Source organism: Myotis nattereri (assembly GCF_964212035.1).
Source record: "Myotis nattereri genome assembly, chromosome: 16".
NCBI classification, from domain to species: Eukaryota; Metazoa; Chordata; class Mammalia; order Chiroptera; family Vespertilionidae; genus Myotis; species Myotis nattereri.
The window spans coordinates 18,008,219-18,023,770 of record NC_138091.1 but is presented as its reverse complement, the minus strand read 5'-3'; the positions used below and the strand labels follow the sequence as shown (position 1 = coordinate 18,023,770).

At 48.1% G+C, this 15,552-nt stretch overlaps 1 protein-coding gene across 2 annotated transcripts in view; it reads left to right on the top strand.

The window, feature by feature from the left end:
- Nucleotides 1-7,811, top strand: part of TRPV3 (transient receptor potential cation channel subfamily V member 3) — a gene marked incomplete at both ends in the record, with an annotated part of 29,755 nt that extends 21,944 nt beyond the window's left edge. The window contains 6 exons of one of the 2 annotated variants that reach the window (XM_081110565.1): nucleotides 846-1,011; nucleotides 3,275-3,341; nucleotides 4,621-4,895; nucleotides 6,139-6,251; nucleotides 7,347-7,426; nucleotides 7,691-7,811. In XM_081110565.1, coding sequence (XP_080966691.1) covers nucleotides 846-1,011; nucleotides 3,275-3,341; nucleotides 4,621-4,895; nucleotides 6,139-6,251; nucleotides 7,347-7,426; nucleotides 7,691-7,785 — 796 coding nt within the window. Of the gene's footprint in view, nucleotides 1-845; nucleotides 1,012-3,274; nucleotides 3,342-4,620; nucleotides 4,896-6,138; nucleotides 6,252-7,346; nucleotides 7,427-7,687 lie in introns of both variants that reach the window. The other variant, XM_081110566.1, reaches the window with a different exon arrangement.
- Nucleotides 7,812-15,552: the final 7,741 nt, after the last annotated feature.

Genomic DNA, 15,552 nt, shown 5'->3' with positions numbered 1-15,552 from the left:
CGAGTTACTGATGGTGCACACACTGCTTAGGAGTGGGTTTTGATCTTGTACATTTGGGATATGTGGGTCTTCAAACATTTTAAGCTGTGGGACAATACACATAGCATAAAAGTTACCACCTTAACCATTTTTGAGTGATCACACGCTGTGCAGCCAATCTCCAGATTTCTTTTCATCTGGCAAAACTGACACTACACGCATTAAACAACAGCTCCCCATTGCCCCCCCCCCCCAGTCCTTGGTGACCTCCATTCTACTTTCTGTCTCTATGGATGTGACCACCCTAAGGACATCGTATCAGTGAAATCATACAGTATTTATTTTTTTTTTGTGACTGGCTTATTTCACTTAGCATAATCATCTCCAGGTTGGTCCATGCTTTTAAAGAAAAAAAAAAAAGTAGGTTTGAGGATACTTTTGTTATGATTGGCTTATAAGTATAGATGTTGTCAGCGTTTATCATTTTGATTATAAATGCAATTACCCATTGCACCCTTTCGCTATGAATCTATGTGAGAATCATAGAGGGGTTTAACAAAGAAATCATGTGGTGATTTCAATACGTACAGCCTCCGGGGCTGCTCTCCAGGTCTTCTGAACCAGGATCTGGTGGGGCCTGGGGGATCTGTGCTTTTAAAAGTCCATTGCTCCAGCCCCCTGCTGGCCCCAGACTGCCCAGTCTGACGGGTCTGGGCAGCCTTACCCATCTCCTCAGCATCAGCCCCCAGGGTGCCGGTTCAGGGTTTAAAGGGAGGTGGTGGTGGTGGTGGTGGTGGGGGGGGTTGCCTACCTGCCCTGACGCTGAGCAGTAAGTAAGGCCCTTGTCTCCTGTGTCTCCTGAACAGTTTTGTCCAGGCTGTGCTTGTGATACTGTCTGTCTTCTTGTACTTGTTTGCCTACAAAGAGTACCTTGCCTGCCTCGTGCTGGCCATGGCCCTGGGCTGGGCGAACATGCTCTACTACACGCGGGGGTTCCAGTCCATGGGCATGTACAGCGTCATGATCCAGAAGGTTCGTCGGGGGCCTCCGAGCGTCAGAGATGTGCAGGCTGGGAGGGCCCTCAGAGGATGGTCACTCCTCAGATGGGGACACTGAGGGCTGGAGAGCAAAGGGGGCTTGCCCACGGGCAGACTGCTGCTCTCTATTCTGAATGCCACCGTCTCCATTTGCCTTTGGTCAGCTGTAAGTGTCCAGACCCTAAAACGCCTGGGCTTGCTGGGCATTGAGAAGGGATGCACTTTGGGAAGGAATGTGCTCAGCTCCGGGCAGGGGTGTGCTGGTAAGTATTTAACAGCTGGCTCTCTGGGAAACACACACACACATACACACACACACACAGACACACACACAGACACACAGACACACACACACAGACACACAGACACACAGACACACACAGACACACACACACAGACACATACACACACAGACACATACACACACAGACACATAGACACACAGACACATACACACACAGACACACACAGACACACACAGACACACACACACAGACACACACACAGACACACAGACACACAGACACATACATACACAGACACATACACACACAGACACATACACAGACACATACACACACAGACACATACAGACACACACAGAGACACATACACACACAGACACATATACACACAGACACACACACAGACACATACACACACAGACACATACACACAGACACACACACAGACACATACACACATACACACACAGACACACACACAGACACATACACACACAGACACACAGACACATACACACAGACACACACAGACACACACAGACACATACACACACAGACACACACAGAGACACACACACACATACAGACACATACACACAGACACATACACACACAGACACACACACAGACACACGCACACAGATACATGTTTATTATCAAATTTACTATTTAAAGGATGTAGTACACAGTTTCCTTCCTAATAAAACATACAATACTCTGTGTAGTAAATTCCACATAGCTAGTTGAGCCTCACTGAGTAAGTTGTTGATTTTTGTTGAACGCCTCTATCTGTTGCTAACCAATGGTTTCAACTGACAAACGAGTGTTCTTCCAACACAAGTGTTGGTGGATATTTTTCTTTAAGGAGTAACACGAAGGTGAAAATGAAGACATGGCGGAACTTCAGTTGTTTGTCAATGATGTGAGCCACTTCTTTGCTGAGTTGGATAATAGTGTTCAAATACTAGAAGATGATTTCATTATTATTGTGTTTTCACAATGTGGCAGCTCCAGATAGGACACATTTTTGAGTTTAATTTGCTTTAACATTTTCTCCATTGCTGTCTTACATCTAGATCTAGGCAATCAACAAAACAATGGGTCAATCTCTGACTTGTAGCATTTACCAATTTCTTTAAAAAATATATTTTTATTGATTTCAGAGAGAAGAAGGGAGAGGGAGAGAGGGATAGAAACATCGATGATGAGAGAGAGTCATTGATTGGCTGCCTCCCACACGCAATTGAGCCCACAACCTGATCATGTGCCATGACCAGGAATTGAATCATGACTTCCTAGTTCATGAGTCGATGCTCAACACTGGCTGGACACATTTATCAATTTCTATGGTATAACTACTCCCACCCTATCGGTTCCAGCTACCAACATGACATCTTTGAACACGGAGCTGGGAAGAGATGCACAGTAACACTCTTAATAGTATTTCCACCATATAGCTACAATAGATGTAAATAACCTTGAGAGCATAGATAATTCTAAAATATAGTAAAATAACAAGTGATGAGTTTTGACTATTATCTCTATTTCTCATTTAATATATTTACTTATAAGTTGATATGATTTAATTTTTACTAGTGGCCATGTTTAACAACCAGCTCACACAATTCAGGAAATGGTAGTAGTCAGCTCTGGTGAGCTGGTATGAGCTGGCTCCAGCACACCACTGCCCCAGGAAGAGGGAGGATCCCAGATGGGAGACTGTGAAGAAAGGAGCTCATGGACAGGGTGAATCCGCAGGGACAGAGGCCGACTGTCTTCCAGGAGGGAGCGGGGAGGAGGGAGGAGAGCAGGAGCAGGAGGCTTCTTGGAGAAGGTGGGGTCCAGAGTTGAGCTTTGGAGCACCAGGGGGACGTGGCCAAGGGCAAGGGAGAACGGCCTGAGTTGAGGCCATGGTTAGGGTGGGAGCCTGGGAGAGCGTGGGAAGCAGCGAGATTGGTGTACGGTGATTCCGTCCTCAGATCTTGCCCTCAAATCATTCTTTTTTCTTTGTAGGTCATTTTGCATGATGTTCTGAAGTTCTTGTTTGTATATATCGTGTTCTTACTCGGATTCGGAGTAGGTAATTGATTTATAAATAATAGTAACTCCCACTTTTGTAAAGCACTTTATACAGATGTCAGAATGACAGAGCACATAGCGGCCTCAGCAGCAATTACATCAGCTACCAACAGAGCCTTGCTATGCTTAGCATTTTCCAGTCATCATCTTCTTCTCCCACATCTCAGTCAAGGGGAGATCGTCATCCCTGATCATAAGGCGACTGAGGCTTAGACTCTAGGATTCGACCAGGCCCGTCACTCTTACCCATCCCCACTGTGGGGTATGCCTCCCACTTGCACATCCACCCATGTGACCCTCACAGCCTGAGAGAGGCCGGGCAGGTGTTTTGGGCCCCATTTTACAGATGGGGAAATGAACTCACAGAAATTTGATTGATGGCTTTTGAAAACTAGGAGGGAAGCAATGAATTGAGGTAATCCCCGTTGGCCCTCCATTATGTTATCTCAGGGTTTGCTTCAGACAGACCTGTGAGAGCCTTTGGTCTGCTGGGGACCAGGGATGGGGAGCCTCCTCTTAAAACCTCTCCATCTACAACAGATGGGAACAGCACAACCTGGTCCTATGTCTGACCTCTGCATGGGGAGATGAGGTTTTATATTTCCATGCCGGTTTTTCCCCCCAATGGTCATTGGCATTTGGAGTTAAGCATCTGTTTTCATCTGCCTGATACCCTTTCTGTGTCATAATTTGCCTATTTATTTGATCTTTCATTATCTTGCTTATTCATTCATCTATTTACTCACTCATTACTTTGACCAGCCACCCACTCACCCACCCACCCACCCAGCCAGCCATCCAGCCAGCAAAGAGCCACTGCTGTAGTGTGTTGGAAAGAAGAGAAGAAGGGGCTTCAGGCCTCGGCCAGGGGATCTCACTGCAGAGCATTGGGAGGACACTCAGGACCTCACAGTCTGGGGGAGATGATCTGGGCTACAGGAAGTCGGGAGCTCAAAGCCTGGATGGGGAGCCAGGGCCACACAGAGATTATAATTAGCAACTCTGCAAGGCTGTGAGCGATCAAGGGCCGGACGGTGGGGCAGAGGAGGCACAGAAGGGTATGGGCTTTGTTAGGCAAGAAGGGCTTTCTGCAGCGAATCAGCCTGATGAGGCTTCTGGAAGAGCTGGGGCTGGAGATGGAACTGAAAGAGCCAGAGGAAGCGGGCAGGAGGCAGGCCTGCGTGTGTGTGGGCGTGTGTGTACCTGCAAGTAGGCATGAGCTTGTTGGGTAATTAACCAGGCCCAGAGGCTGACGAGAGCACCCTGTGATGTCCTCCCAGCCCTGGCCTCGCTGATTGAGAAGTGTCCCAAGGATCACAAGGACTGCAGCTCCTATGGCAGCTTCAGCGATGCTGTGCTGGAACTCTTCAAACTCACCATAGGCCTGGGCGACCTGAACATCCAGCAGAACTCCAAGTACCCCATCCTCTTCCTGTTCCTGCTCATCACCTACGTCATCCTCACCTTCGTCCTCCTCCTCAACATGCTCATCGCCCTCATGGGAGAGACGGTTGAGAACGTCTCCAAGGAGAGTGAGCGCATCTGGCGCCTGCAGGTGAGCCTGGTGGAGACCCTGGTGTGGGAGCCTTCACGGGGACTCAGCTCACTACACGCTATTGGCCATCAGCACTCGGTGGACCTGGGGCGGGGCCTGGGAATCTGCATAAGGTCCCTGTGCTTGGCCAGGTTTGAGGAAGCATTCGCCTAGGTTCCTTGAGTATAGGGTTAACGGCAGGTGTGAGAGCAACTCAGGCTTATGGGGGGTGCTCGGCTCAGAGTCTGGTGTGATATGTGGATGTTGAAATGTGACCTTAGGTTACATCAAGAGGAGTATAAGGGTATAGCACAATGGAGGTGTCAATTCTGCTCTCCTCCATCCTGGCCTCAACAGCCCTCACCTACGGTGGGCCTTACATGCTGAGGACACCACTACAGTAATGGCCAGAGGTGGTGAGCAGGCTTTGCAGAGGCCAGGAAACCATGCCTTACAAGAAATGACACTGAAGCTAGGCTTGACGAAGGGGATATCTCTTCAGGTACCTGCAGAGCTACTTTTGAAAGAGGGAGCATCTTCCCTCTATGATCCCAGAAGGCAGAACTGAAGTATATGGGGCAACTACAAGAAAAAAAAGCTTTGATTTGACGCAAGGAAATTTCTAGTGACTAGGGCCTTCTTAATAGGCTTGTCAATAATATTTAGGAGCGATTGGACAAATTGTTGCCAGGAAAACTGCCGAGGGGATTCCAAGCCCGGGATGGAAATGGGACCACGTGACGCTGGCACTTCCCGTCACTGTGAGACCCAGGATCCTAACATTTTCAGTTAGGAAGAGCCTGGACTTGCAGAAACATTGTTTATGCCATGTTTAAAGCAATTTGGACACCTTCCCCAAGCTTTCTGGTTTTTCATTTTTGAATTCCGTAGATTAGCCGAACCTCAGGATCTATGCACTAAGCTTCCAGTGGGGGTCGAGTGGGCTGTTCGGTGGTGTGTGCACGTGCACTTGTGTGTATACGTGCATGCACTTGTGGGTATGTACTTTGTGTGTGTGCACTTGTGTGCATATGTGTGCATGCACTAGCGGGTGTGTACTTTGTGCGTGTGTACTTGTGCGGGTATGTGTGCATGGACTTGTGGGTATGTACTTTGTGTGTGTGTACTTTGTGTGTGTGCTTATGTATGCATGCACTTGTGTGTGATGTGTACATGTACTAGTGTGTGTGTACTTTGTGTGTGTGCACTTTGTGCTCCTGGGCTGGCTCCTCAGCGACATGCTTAGGCTGGTTTCTGTCCCCAGAGAGCCAGGACGATCTTGGAGTTTGAGAAGATGCTGCCAGAATGGCTGAGGAGCAGGTTCCGGACGGGGGAGCTGTGTAAAGTGGCAGAGGAAGATTTCCGGCTGTGTCTGCGGTAACAGAGGGAGAGGGCCCTTTGGGGTGGTCTTTGGTGGGTCAGGAGGGCCGGGTGGTGAATGCTAGAGAAGCAGTGCCGCCCCTGCGTGCCGCCCACAGCCACGCTCTGTTCTGGACCCTCCCGAAGGCGAATGTGCCCTCCGGGGCCGCTGGCCTGGGACGAGGCTTCCTGAGCTGCGGGAGGGACAGGAAGGGAGACTCTGCTGCCTCGGTCCCCTCTCTGTTCTGTGGGGGTGGAGGGGCCCCCACAGCCTCTCTCTTTCCAGTGTCTGGTTAGGGAAGGCTTTCCAAGGGGCACTCTGTCCTTCTGTCCACCCTGTGGCTTCAGTGACACTAGGGGACAGAGGCACACTGTCCCTGGTGATGGAAATGAGGCAGCTGCCTTTGACAAATACCACGTTTTTGATTTTAAAAAAGTGCTTGCACCTGCCATGGCTGTCTTTCCTGCTCAGTCCACCTCTTCCCACCCCATCTGACTGCCTGACCCTGCAGACCACCTTCCTTTCTATTTCTCTGGCTGAGATAGCCCCCCGCCCCCCCGCCCCTGCCATCATTTCCGACTGTAATTGTCTCTGATTCTGACATATTCACTCTAGGGATGGCCTCTGAGTGTGAACTTTAGCCAAACTGCCGCCGCCAGTTGTGATCCAACACCGTAGACACTGTTCACTCTTTAGGGGTTCGAATCCCAACCACCTTCTAGTGCCACCTTAACAACTAGGGTTAACCTAGTTAACCGTCTATGCTTTTCATCCTCCCACCCTCGCATCCTCTCAGCTGGGGCCCTAATCCCCTCCCCCCTCCCTCCTCCTCTCCTCCCCTCCCTCCTTCCCCAGGAACCGCCCTCACCAGTCAGGCACACTGCTGCTGTCTGAAGGTGTCCCCGTGATGCCTCTCTGAGTTTTGGGGTCTCACACACTGGGAGGAGACTGAGCCCCAGAGGCCTGGGAAAATGGGGACTTGGGCAGGTTTCAAACCCTGATCCCTGGGACAGACAGAGGGGAGCTGTCTAGGACCCCCAAAGGCCATGCTATTTGTTTGTGTTTAATGAGGTGCAGTTATGAAATAGTGTGAACGATTCTTACACTCGCAGGATCAACGAGGTGAAGTGGACTGAATGGAAAACACACGTCTCCTTCCTCAACGAAGATCCCGGGTCCGTGAGGCGGACAGGTAGGACGTGTGACAGCCATTCCTGCCGGACCATGCGACCTTGGGCAGACTGAGTCTGAGGGCCCTGATTTTCCCCATCTGTGAAATGGGAGGATTGGATTAAATTGGTTCTCAGGTCCCTTCCAATTCTGATGTTTTAGAACTCTAGTTGGAATAACTTCTAAAAATCAGGCAGCGGCAAACTGGGTGGTGCAGTGAGGCATGGAATGACCGACCTTGCAGACTGCTGTATTTCTAAAATAGTGTTTGTTTGTTTTAAAGCAGATTTCAACAAAATCCAAGATTCTTCCAGGAGCAACAGCAAAACCACCCTCAATGCGTTCGAAGAAATAGATGAGTTTCCGGAAACTTCAGTGTAGCAGCAGAATCCGGAACTGGTGTGCGCATGGGTGCTGCAGGCTGGTCCGGGACTGCGTGCTGAGGGCTTTGCCTCGTGATGGAGCCTGGCCCTGTCCGCCTGGAAGCAGAAAGCACCCTCGGGCTGAACTGAGAGGCAGTTGTCAGTTTTCTGCGTGGAAAAGACCTTGGATTTTGTTACTTGGTGAAGAGTTTGTGTGGACGGATGGCCAGCAGTCCTCAACCTGGGGTTCCTGAAATCCCTGGGTTCACCAGCTGGTGACCAGGTCAGCTCGGCTGGGAGAGGAGCCGTAGGGAAGGGGCGGGGCCTGAGGAGCAGAACTTTCTTCCTGCCAACATCTCCTTGGGAGCCGCAGCCCACACATCTCTCCTCTCCCCTGCTGTGACTGAGGCTTCTGAATTGAAGGGACTCTTGGTCCCATCCCAGAACATACAGAGGACTGAGCAAGTCCGATCTCCTGGGGGAGGGGGGTGTGAGTTATGGAAATGCCCTTCCAGAACCTTCAGGGAACAGGAAATTACCCTTGGAATGAGTGCCCACTGGCACCCCAAGGCTCAAACTGTCTCAAAGTGAGAGACTTTTCGTAGTGTAATTAACACTGTTTATTATTATTATTATTATTATTATTATTATTTTATTTTCAATAGAAAAAGGACATTTCAGTTTTAAATGAAAAACACTTCAGATGAAGTCCATGACTTTAAAAGTGGAGAAGTAGACTTGAGGATTTGGGACTGGATGGAAGTATTGTGTACTAGGCCTCAGGGCAGCGGGGGCAAAAACAAAAAGCTTTTCTTTGCGCGCACAAAGGTCCAGATGAGACATGCACAGTGTGAGGCGGCCCCGGCACTTGCAGCTGACTCCGGAGCCAGCTGGACGCTGTGATGGGGTGAGAGAGCCTGGCTCTCCTCCTCGCCCCGGCCCTGCAGTAGTGCCCGCCTCCGAGCTGGGTCCCAGCTTCGTCCGAAACAGAAATAGCAGCTGATCTATTTATATGGCCTGACATCCCAGAGGTGACTCTCATACATCAGTGTTTCTCATCAGAGGAATTCAACAGAATACCTGAAACGCTCTGGCACTAAATATTCTTGTTAACCGTGAGTTTGGAAGCTGAGGGAAAGGTTGAGAAAGGCGCATTTGCCAAGATGAGTGGCTTGCTTTTAGAGCCTCATCCTCTGATTTCCTCCCCCTGAAATCACACGGAGCCAGTCTGGGGGTAGAAATGAAGTAGAGATGGAAGAAATGTCCCAGATGTCTGGAGCTGCTCCGCCTCGGTTGTCTGGTAAAGGGATTCATGTGGGAATTGTTGAGGCGGAATGACAAATATATTAACCACGAATTTAATTTGAAATGCCGCAAAAATGAATTTGGCCTTTAGGCCACGTGGAAATTGGCTAGTTAATTTGACTTGAGGCCAATGGAGAAGTGCAAACCAAGCAGCCACTCTGGGCTGTTTCTCGGCTCTGGGCTGTTCTGTGTGCCAGCACCTGGGGGAGTGGAAACTTGGCCTTTGTGCCCCTGATGGGCCGGGTCAGGGAGAGATGGGATGGGTCAAGGATGCAGCCTGAGAGCCACACAATCTGCAGCAGCCCGTGCCCTTCCAGCTGACCTAGGCGCCAACCATGCTCTGCACCGCAATGGCCAGACCAGGCTCAGGTGTGAGCAGGGACTAGGCATGTCCTCTGGAAAAGGGAAGGCCTGTCACGGAGGCAGGAGGAGCAGATGTGTGCCAGATGTGGGCAGCACTAGTGCCAAAGGTGGGAAATTTCAGGGGTAAGATTTTGGTTCCATTTAGTCCTACAGCTGCTCTAGATATTGGAGATGTTTAAGCGGAAGCTGGTTGAGAGCCTATTACGGATGATGTTAAAGATCACAGTCAGGTGAACTTTAAGGTCCTTTTAGCCTGCAGATCAGCATCCTGTACCTAGAGTTACCCGTTTACATACATCGAGAACAGATGTCTTGGTTTGAAGGGCAGCCATTTGGGTCCATGGCGCCGTGCTCTACACATTGGAGCTGGGAATTCCAGAATTGCTTTGACTCCCATATGCATGGATAAAACCATTTCCATTTCTTGGGAGGTTAGGGAAGTAGAAATCAGTAATGGGATCTTCGTCTTCTCACGTGTACGGAAAGCTGTGGGGCTGGATAGAATTTGCTGTACTGGATAGTCATCCCCAGAAGGTGTTCAGCCTGGCTAGTCTGAGCCTAGATGGGTTTCTCAGGTGAAGGGGAGCAGTGGGCCAAAGAGCATCAGGTTAAAAGGACGAGTCCCCTTATTTTACACCTAAGACTAAAGCTCAGAAAGGAAAGCACACTTCCTCATAGTCAGGCAGGAAGTCATAGCAGAGCTGTTGAAACTGGAGTGTTCCGATTTCTGGGCCACAGATGTCCCCCTGCACCATCATTTTAAAAAGCAGTTACTCAGTAAATTTGAGTCTGCCTTTGTGGTTGGCATATGTCAGCCGGCTATGGCTTCCTGCTCAGGTGATTCATGTTGACGGTCTACATGGTCCCTATGATCTTATGACAGATTTGAAACTCAAGTGTGCACACAGATGTGCATAAAATAACACACACACACACACACACACACACACACACACACCAGGCCACACTAAATCCATGGGCATATTAGGGCATGTTAAAACGCCATGATTTACATTTCAGCAATTTAAGGGGAAGGCATTTTCCAGGGATAGAATCTCCCATGCTCAGGTAATGATTTGAGCTGGAAATTTTCTTTTAGCTAAACTCTGCCTCAGGAAGAATCCATTATTCTAGACATCATGTGATGAATCTATTTGGAATAAAAATGGTGCTTACCTTCCTCCCTGGGGTGTGGGAGAAGGTGTGCGAGGTTGTACTGTGAAGTCATGAAGCTCTTAGAAGGCTCCTGCCTGAGAGAGCCCAGTGTTATTGACGTTCCTTTCCTTCCTCAAGGCCCGGAGAGCTGTGTCCTGTTGCTTTGGGCGGGACCCAGGCAGCGGGGCCCTCATCCTGGCCTGTAAGCCATACTTGATTTCTGCATTGGTTTACATGTTCTTTACTGTGATCTCGGTTCCAAATGCAGAATTATCATCTTGTTCTCATTGAATGTGCCTTATCCTTGTAAATTCTAATTTACATACTTGTTCTTAGTTTTGTGTGTGTGAGACTCGATGTTCAAGAAAGAAGTCATAGAGTAAGAACATTTTAGTGTCCTTGAAGAAATGCTTTTATGATTTCTAATAAATATTTATTTTGCCTTGTTATCGTTGTGTTTTCTTGTATTAAGGGTGCCAATATAAAGACCTACTAGGAATCCTGGAGTGTTACTTAACATGAGTGGATAAAGGGAAAGCCACCTCTTGGACCTGAAGCATTATTATTGGTACCAGCTCAGGGACAGAGCCAGCACAACACAGGTCATCTTTGTACAGTGTTGACCTCTCAGAGTGCATTCACCTCCAGTACCCCATTGAAACCCCTCAACAACTCTGGAAGGAGTTTGAGTAAAATGAGACCCAGGAGTTGAATGACATGCCCAAGGAGTCACAGACAGAAAACGTCGTGGTTCAGGACGTATGACCCCCAGGCCATGTTCTACCCATCATGCCCTGCTGGCTCCCCCACTGACTCTCAACTTATTTTGCACGAATAGAAAACCATGGCTCCACCTGGAGACCAGAAAGTATAAATCCCTTCTTTCTACCTCACAGGACCTTCGTGAGGAGGCAATGAGGAAATTGTTATGAAAGAGCTGATGTTATTACCACCATTATTACCCAAGTCATATGTATTTGCACCTTTTCATTCTTTCATAACAATGACAGTTCTCAATTTAAATGCCAAGACACTGCTGTGTCTTGATAGGTTGCAGAACTTCCAAACACTTTATTAATAAGTGAAATGCTGCATTTGGTGAATTATTTACTTAATTCTAATTATTCCCAGAATAACATCTTTTAATGGAATGTGTTTTCTTTAGTGGCAAGAAATGGAATTGTACATAATCCACATCCTAGATCAAATAGGCTTTAGCTATAATCTAGGAATGGATGTGCCATCTATGGGAACATTCTGGATGGGCTGATTTAAGAAAGAGTGGAAATCCCTGTTATTGGATATATTCTGAAAGTGTGATGCCTAAATCAATGAGTGTGAACAGTTTTATGGCTCTTGATATTATGAAAAATTACCTTCCGAAGGTATTTTGCAATTTTTTTTAGCCTTTGATATTGTATGATTCCGATTTATAAAACTGAAGTTCACTGGTGCTAGTCTAATAGTGTCAGTGAGCTTGTATAACACATTTAAGAATAAGTGTCATTGCCCTGGCATGTGTGGCTCAATTGGTTGGAGCATCATCCTGTGCACCAAAGGGTTGCCGGTTTGATTCCCAGTCAGGGCACATATCGAGCTGTAGGTTGGATCCCCAGTTGGGGCACATACAGGAGGTAACCAACCAATGTTTCTCTCTTTCATTGATGTCTCTCTCTCTCCCTTCCTCTCTCTAAAAATCAATAAAAAAAGAGTGTCATACAGGTGAAGGGAGTGCGGGGCAAGAAGAGGAAATAATATGGGCAAAGACCCCAGAGTAGTAGGGAACTCAGGGTAGCTGAGGATGGAGAACTCTGTGTGGCCAAATTGCTTGGAGCAAGGGGGCAAGTGACATGAAATTGGGCTGGAGAGGAGGGTAGAGGCCAGAACACAAAAGACCTGTCTGGCCTAGGTGAGGTTTTGAGATTTCATATCAAGGGTTAGGGGAAGCCACTAAAAGTGTTTGTATAGGGGAATTATTGAATGTTAATATTTATCTGTTTTTGTATGGGGTTGCAGGCTGAAAAGAGTGTGTTTTTCTGCCTGCCATTCTTTGGGACAAAGTAACAGTCTGAAGGGTGTGGAATGGAGTGAATTTCACTTGGGAGATGGGAGAGGTCAGGAAGTGACTGAGAAAGAAAAGAAGGCAAAGAGAAGCACAGACATGGGTGTAATAGGAAGATTTTTCAGTAGAGAAGGGATGTTAGAGCACACTCATTTATTCAACTAAACTTCATTTGGCACTTATTAGATTGCACACACCAAAAAAAGACATTGGTTATATCTTCAAGATGGGATGGAAGCAGAGAGAGGAAAGGAGCAAGCCAAGAAGGATTTATAGATGAAATGAGATTGAGTTGCTTATCTATCTATCTATCTATCTATCTATCTATCTATCTATCTATCTATCTATCTATCATCTATGTTAATCCTCACCCCACGGCATTTTCCCATTGATTTTTAGAGAGAGTGGAAGGGAGGGGGGAGGAGAGAGAGAGAAAGAGAGATAGATAGATAGATAGAGAGAGAGAGAGAGAGAGAGAGAGAGAGAGTGAGAGAGACACATCAATTGGTTACATCTCACATGCACCCTGGGGATTGAGCCTGCACCCGAGGTACATGACTTTGGGATCGAACTCAAGACCCTTCAGTCCACAGACCAACACTCTATCCACTGAGTCAAACCCGGCTAGGGTGAGTTGAGTTGCATTTTCAAGGAAAAATAAGAATTAGCTAGAGTGATGTCTGGGGCAGGGGGGAGGGAGGGATGGAGAAAGGGGGAAGAAAATTCGAGGTGGAAGGACCATCTTCTTTGAAGGAATAAGAAATAAATGACACAAAGCAGTCTGGAACAGAGAGGACCTGAAGGGAGATGAGTCTAGAGAGATGGTGGGGGAAGGAGGGGCTGATCATAAAGGGCCTTTTGTGTTAGATATTTGAACTTGAATAATTTATTATTCTGTGCTAGGCACTGTGCTAAGTGCTTATATGCATTAGCTCACTTATTCTTCACAACGACCCTATGAGAGGGGCATTGATATTATGATTATCCCCATTTCATAAATGAGAAAACCAAGTCTGCAGACTTAGAAATAACCAAAATACACTAAAACTAAAGTGGCTAAAGCCACACAGCAATATGTAATAGATTTTTTTAAAAATCACACTTAATTAGAAACTCTGAAGACTATAAGCTTTCAGTCAGAGAAAATTAGACTTGTTAGAAATTATCAGTACAAAACTGAAACCACAGTGGCTTACACTGGACCTTGCATTTTTTAAAAAAAATATTAAGTCCTAATTTCTTTCTTTCTTTTTAAAATCTTTATTGTTGAAAGTATTATATATGTCCCCTTTCCCCCCATTGGTCCCCTCCAGTCTACCCCCACCCCCTGCCCCAGACCTTCACCACCCTATTGTCTGTGTCCATGTGTAATGCATATATATATATATGCATACAGTGAGCCTTGTAAATTTTATAAGTAACTAAATTTGATGGAAGAATAAGGTATTCTTGGTAAAATTTACACCTGGACAAAACTGACCCAGGAAAATTGGACTCAGACATAAAACACAAAGGAACATTCACAGTGGGAGAAGGAAGCTTGGTATGTAAAAAAACTGATAGGTAAGTTGAAGTTTTACTAAAGAATTCAGAAGGAAGAAAGTTTATTCCAATGAAAAGGATTTTGTTAAAGTGCAAAAATAAATGTGGAAAAAATTAAAGTTTGTGCTCTATTCCATTACGTATGGAATGAAATTGGCTTAATGGAATTTGCTCTGGAAGAATGAAAATGATTATGTATATACGCTCCACATAATGTTAGTACGATTTTTTTAAATACATTTGAAACCGTAAACATGGGTTCCGTTGGGTCCAAATCTACACTAATAAAAGAGAAAAATGGTAATTGGCGTACGGCAATACTGTTTTTATTGGCTAATCAGGGCTATATGCAAATTAACTGCCAACTAAGATTGGCAGTTAACTGCCAACAAGATGGCGGCTAATTTGCATATGTAGGCACAATGCAGGGAGGCGAAAGGGAAAGCAGGAAGAAGCCCCCTGCCACTGACAGTGATCTGAAACCCAGGGGGGAGCTAAGAGCTGGGGGGCAGGGCAAAGGCGGCCCCAGGGCCGCCTTTGCCCTGCCCCCCAGCCATGATCGGAGAATCAGGCGCCTTTGCCGCCCTGGCCAGTGATAGCAGGAAGTAGGGTTGGAGCCAGTGATGGGAGCTGGGCACGGTTGAAGCTGGCAGTCCCAGGAGCTAAAGCGAAGCCCACGATCGAGGCGCCCCCCACTGCCACTGCAGGTCCTCGCTGCCTGGGCCGGACGCCTAGGCCAGAGGCGTTAGGCCTGGGCATGGGTGGAGCCTGCAACCGCGGGGAGCTGGGGGTCCCCTGCCCAGGCCTGACACCTCTGCCGGAGGCCTCAGGCCTGGTCAAGGGGCCGATCGGGTGATTGGTGATCGGAGGGTGATGAGGGTCAACTTCTCTGGCCGAGGCATCAGGCCTGGGTGGGGGGCGGGGCCGGGGATTGGGGGGATATGATGGTCCCCTTGCCCAGGCCTGAAGCCTGGGTCAGAGGCGTCAGGCTTGGGCGGGGGGTGGAGCAAGCCATCAGAGGGAGATGGGGGTCCCCTGCCCAGGCATGATTCCTGGGCCAGAGGCCTCAGGCCTGGGCAGGGGCCAGAGCCAGTGATCGGGGGGAGATGGGGGTCCCTGTCCAAGCCTGACACCTCTGGCGGAGGCGTCAGGCCTGGGGAAGGGGCCGATCAGGCGATCGGAGGGTGATGGGGGTCAATGCCTGAGGGCTCCCAGTATGTGAGAGGGGGCAGGCTGGGCTGAGGGACACTCCCCCCCCGCGCCACACCCAGTGCACGAATTTTGTGCACTGGGCCCCTAGTCTTGAGATAACAATGTTCTTTACTTTGCTGCTGTGACAAAGGGCAGAGAGAGGGGAGG